This window comes from Buceros rhinoceros, unplaced genomic scaffold (assembly GCF_000710305.1).
Source record: "Buceros rhinoceros silvestris isolate BGI_N320 unplaced genomic scaffold, ASM71030v1 scaffold2545, whole genome shotgun sequence".
Classification (NCBI taxonomy): domain Eukaryota; kingdom Metazoa; phylum Chordata; class Aves; order Bucerotiformes; family Bucerotidae; genus Buceros; species Buceros rhinoceros.
In genome coordinates, this window is record NW_010412137.1 from 78,656 (window position 1) to 84,655 (window position 6,000).

Below are 6,000 nucleotides of genomic sequence, written 5' to 3' on the forward strand. Positions count from 1 at the left end.
TCAGATAATACATAAATACAAAGGAGATTTTATTGATATTCATTAATTTTTAATAGAAAGGCTTAAAGTAGTCATTAAAGGAGTTAAATTTATTCAGATTGAATATTTGAAATCCTTAGCCAAGTCGGAGTCAATCAGGCCTACTGTGCCTACACTTGTGCATACACAAGTCAAGTCAAGCAGTATACAAGGAATGTAAGAGAGTTGTAAAACTGAGCAACAGATTTTATTTTGCTCAGGTAATTAATCTTTTGAATAAATCAGCCACTAACTCTATCCTATAAGAATTTGTAGTGGTAAGTAACCAAGTTTAAAAATAAACATTTTTATTTCTACCAACCAGTCACTGTCTCTAAAGTACACAGAAGCTATACAACTATTAAAAGACAGGCATTAGCTTCTCAACTTGCCAGCTCTACACACACATTATGTCTTGACTTTAAAGTTCATAGTGCTTATTTTGACTAATACCTGAAACAACTCTCTTTGTTGCCATTTTCACTATGCACACGAACACCAACATACAGTATTCCATTATGAGAAACAGCATTTATTCAAAACAGCACCTGGATTATTACATTTTTTCCTATATTTAAATTTGGAAATAAATAGCATTATCTCTGAGACTGCTGCATAGCATAGTAATTTAAAGTACATCTTTTCCAATAATGACAATTTTTCTGTCTGGCTTAAATTTTCCACTGCAATCCCACAAATGCATTGTTAAAAAGTAGATTGCTCATTTTAATCAACTTGTATTTGAGCTGAGTTCAAAAGAACATTCACTCTCCATAAAAATAAAGAAAACAAAGGGAATTCATCTGACAGATGAAGAATAATTTGATCAAGGTTGTTCAGAAATTTGATTTTTTCTTCTCCATCATAGTCTGAGCTTGAGACATTACTTTCTTCTGTCTCATTTTGAAGAAGTTGTTCCAGAATCATGCACAAAGAAAAAATATTCTCATACCGGATAATGTCACACTTGGCCTGGATCTGGGAATAAAGAAAAATTGATACGCAATCACAGTGTGAAAATATTTCTGCAGCCCACCATCTCAGATGACAGTTTAAGGAATAATGTTAAAATTTGCAGCAGTATTTATATAATCAGAATGGCTATATGCTCAGTCTGATTACTTCTAAGAAATGTTTTCCTTTTTGGGATAACAGCCAAACAACTAACTCCCCATCATATTACCAAATGAAAATTGAACATAATCTCCTGTTCATGAATCTGTGTAAGGCTGTGCCATACAATAATGACCCACCGATAAACAACAAGAAAAGCTTCCACTAGAATCTAATAAAAAAATAGCACTTTACCTTCCTCAAGTAAGGCTGCTGCTAGCTGCCTCTGCAGTAGATAGTGGTTCAGGGATTGCTCACCTTGTCTTTCTGAGCTAGTAGCTCTTAAACTTAAAATCTGAGTTGAAGCTCCCTAGGGTAATATCTTTAAAGTAAACTCCCACCTCAGAAACAACACTAAGACACCACAGCCATGCTATTGCAAAGCTTCAATATAGCAAAGCCATTTTGCTGAGTTTTCTAGACGTCTTGAGAATTAGGTTAATTACTAAAAAATATTATCCCTAGCTTTGCATATTCCAGTTTTGTCTCTCTGGAATCTGGTATGAAAAAAAATCTGCTGTTCAAAACCTGCTGCCAAGAAATTGGTATTGACATTCTTATTATAGCAGATAGCAGAAAATATTAAAGGACAATAATAAGTATTCGCATATTTTAAAAGTTCAATGAAAGCAAATTGTGTAATTAGGGAAAACCTCTTTGTGAAGCACAGGTAACAAGACAGTCTGTTTCTTCAAATACCAAACATCTGACCCTAGGACAGCCATGCCCATACTCTGATTGCTCTGACTATTAACTAATGCTGGTGAGACAAAAGTATTTACGTTGCTTATTAGACTACATGACTGTTTTCTAACTTGAGAAAATTAACTGGTATTAATGATTTCTTGAATTTCTACGGAACAGATGATTCTAAAGGCCCACAAAATCTGCTCAAGACTTTCGGTGTAGGAGTCATCTGACCAATCCCAGATAGGCATCGATAAGCCGAGAGTTATCCTTGGTTCCAGTTTTAGCCAACAGTGGGAAATAGTGGGTGGGACTCAGTTACTTGAATGTAGATATCTGTTTCCATTTTGGATGACCAAGGGTATATCCAAGGCATGTGCATAAGTAGAGCTTTACATAAGAGTCAGCAGCTCTAAGCCAGGAGTACCTTAGAACATCTGGTGTGGAATCAGATGTCTGAGTTCTGGCAGCTGAGTAGACCCCAGAGTCTTTCAAGGTGTAATCCATTCCATTCTAAACCAGATCCTCAGATGTACCACGTCCTGAAACTCTACAGTGATAAACTATGACTGTTCCCAGAAAAATGACTATGTAGAAACATAAATTGAAGTTCACTCAGATCTTCCCTTTGTATGAGGAATCAGTAGAAAATGTTTTAGAAATGAAAATTATGTCACTTCACTTATCCTTATGACCTCAGTCTCTTACAAGCAGTTAAGCAATCGTGTGCTTGGAACCGTGGGCCTTTAGAAGTGCAACTAACTGCAACTTAATAAACTATCTAATTGATTATGGATAATAGAAGCCACAAACTAACTAACTATCTTTCCTCTGCAAATACTACTGCACAAAAGGATGACTTTAAACAGAAAAGGAAAGTCTGATTGCAAGAAGTATTTTTCAAAGTAATTGCTTTTCCGGGGACAAATGTACATTGTAAACCAGGACGAAAAAAAAATCTGTCCAGAACATTTTCTGACTCAACACTTATTAACCTTTCCAACCCATTTAATAATCCGAACAAAACGTGTCTCCATTTCTTCTGTTAGATGTCTTTTGTAGCACTAATTAATGCAATTACTACCAATGAAAATATATGTCACAGATTTTGTAGAGGAATGCCTTCACTGTTACCTAATGCTGCACAGTCAGATAACAAACCTACTCATTTTGCTCACCAATGTGTGTAAGTGGGTAGCAGTATATGTATGTACACACACACCCCCACACACAGAGAGCTATGTCTATAAAGCAATAGGCTTATTATATATAGGCTACACAATTCCAGGATATATCAATACCAACCTTAAATAACTTTAATACTAATTCTGCTTTTCAGAAAGAATCTAAAGGTAGTAGCTTTTTTTTTTACAGATCAGATGGGTGTGCAATAAGGGTTTGACACTGGGTTTTGTGACATCAGTCCTTGTCAATTTTTGCTCACCAATGAGTTTTCTGGCAATAAGATGCACTTTGCATGCACCTCAATTTTGAATTTAACTTTTGAAATAATTTTTTTCTTATGATTTCTCAATCCAAACAAACTTTTCAAAGTTAAATCATTTTTAAAAGATGATTAATTATATAAGATTGAGCTTTACATAAGATGGAAACAAAGGGTACAAGGATCTCCTGGCTGGATTTCATGATCTGCTAATCAGAATTCATATGTTAACATCACCAAGTTCAGAATGCAGAAAGTGTCAAAACTTTTGGCTGAAATAAATTCTCTAAGCTTCTCCTACATTACAGGGTGACCATACATATTTACTACGCAAGCTGAACGCAGGAAAGAAGTTCTCTAACCTGCCTTCTGTACAATGCTATTATAAAACCCAGTACTAATACTTAAACTGCTTGAAAATGCATGCAACAATGACAGCCAGAATGCTAAAAATCCGCCTGTGTCCCAGGTCCCTGGATCTTTATTTTACTTACTCTTTGCAAAGCAACAGATCAGATGGCGCTGAATCAAATTCTAAGCTACTGCTCTCTTCCTGGACAGATTTTGAATTGGTGTATTCAGCAAAATTTTTGACAAAAGGTAGAGATGTGAAAGCACAGAATTAACGGAAGTAACCTTCACAGAGTGGTGGACATAATTTCTGAAGGTTTTTCAACCAGATTCAGAAAAAATTCCTAGTGACACTCTAAGTGCAATTTTTGCACTTAGAACATTTTTGTTTTCTTCTCTAAGTGGTTCATGCACATTTATTTTATTCAAATGCTCTCAATAACTGCAATATTAAACAAGAATAGGAGAATAAATATTAGCTTTGAAGAAATTCTCTACAATTCTTAAGCCATTTACCAGCCTCAACTTCTATTTTTAGTGATACAGCCTGTTGAGGCTAGAATTTTCACATGCAGTAGATTGATGCTACTTTCTGAGTATAGGCAAATACTCAGAACAACCTTTATTCCTTTTACGTCTCCAAGGACCTACAGAATGGAGACAAGACTTTACCAGTGCAATTACAAACCAGATTGAAAGAAAGAGCTTATGCTCATGGAAACTAGTATTTGCTTCCATCCAGCTCAGATACTTATGCAGGCTACAGACAAAGTGTCAGCAACACCTGTGTGCTTTCTGGAATAAACCAGAAACAGCTCTAACTCAGGAAAACTTTTTGGTTTAGAATGAAATGTTGAAATGCTGAAATTTCTGACAAAATTAAAACAGTTAGAATTAATCTAGAAGCACCATTATGTTTGATCAATAACAAAAAGCTTTCCTCCTTTTCTGTCCCTGTAATTCAGCTAACACCCATTCAGGCTTTTTCAGTCCTATGAAGATAACCAAGTTTAAATGTATATTGCAACAAATAATTCTACACAACACAATGCTATACAAAATACTGACATACTAAAACAATTTTGAATCAAACTGGAAAGCTGAGTGTTTATACACATCTGCTGTTTGGAAAATGATAAAATTGACACTTCTAGAAGATGGCCATTTTAGCAGAAAAGTGTTCCATCCAAATCTCCTCAATCCATCACAGTCTAACAGGTTTGATTCTTTCAAGTTTTTTCTTGCAATAAATTCTCATTTTATGAGCAAAGAAAATTAATTCTCACAGGCAATTCTGTTATTGACCCTTTGTTTTCCCTTTAGAAATCCCTATCGAGGTTACTCATTACTGTGTTCAAGTCCTAAACAAAAGACTTGGAGTGTGGCATGTAGTTTGGCTAATAGGCATTTTACTTCCAAAGAGCAAGGGGACTTTAACTGAATGTTCCACAAGCATGTAAACAACCTCTACGTGGATCATTCAAATTTATAAAATCAACAATATCCATGGTATAAGAAAGCACACACTAGGATGAAAGAGGCTACCACTAATTGGTATTTAGCGTGTAAATAACATACTGATAAGCATCTCTAAAATACTTGAGGCAGGCATGCATGAAAGACTTCACGAGTAATCTTTTTTTTTCTGATTTTAATACTATTGTATTTGGTTAAAAGGTATTTTTACCTTACAAATTGCCATGACTGGGATTGACAGTTTTTAGCTGATTAGCATCTTTTTAATTGCTTTTTGTTTTGTGATTTGAAATGTATAATTCCTTAATATCACTCCCAGAAATCATAATCCTCATTAACCACATGAATATTCACCTGCTAAGAAAGTTCAAACTCTTTACACCCTCTTTTAGTATCTAAAACAAAGTTCACATCACCTACAATTCCTTATTCAAATTTATAGCATCAACCCCCAAACTTTCAAAGTATTTTGATCTTTTATTCAATGGGATCTCAAACTCTAGTTGTGTCATTTCTATTCATGCTATCACTTTCTTCTCATGTACCTCCCTAAGATTCGACAACTCTGCTTACAGATCAAGACCAAATGTGCCTGCGGAAAGGGTCAAGGAACTACTAACATTGTGGATGTTCCAGAGGAGGGAGCATCAGCTAAGCTCTTGCAACAAATGAACCTATAATGAGCGCAGTAACTACTGAGCAATGTATTGTGAGCAACACTTTAGACGTCCCAGCCAGCCTCATGCTAAAGAGGTTTCAGAAACAGCATGAAAAATTGTGAAAAAATTATGTCTGCCCAGACACAATAATTTGGCATACCCTAGAATATAATTTTGATATCAAAAAGAACAAGCACTTTAAATTCTATCACCCAAGGGGAAAACACTTATTCCTGAGACATCTATGCACCG

At 35.2% G+C, this 6,000-nt stretch overlaps 1 protein-coding gene across 1 annotated transcript in view; it reads right to left on the reverse strand.

Moving 5' to 3' along the window:
• Positions 1 to 744: 744 nt before the first annotated feature.
• Positions 745 to 6,000, reverse strand: part of MEI4 (meiosis-specific 4 homolog (S. cerevisiae)) — a gene marked incomplete at its 5' end in the record, with an annotated part of 66,268 nt that continues 61,012 nt past the window's right edge. Inside the window, one exon of the mRNA XM_010136256.1 lies at positions 745 to 996. Within this exon, the coding sequence (XP_010134558.1) occupies positions 745 to 996 (252 nt within the window). The remainder of the gene's footprint in view (positions 997 to 6,000) is intronic.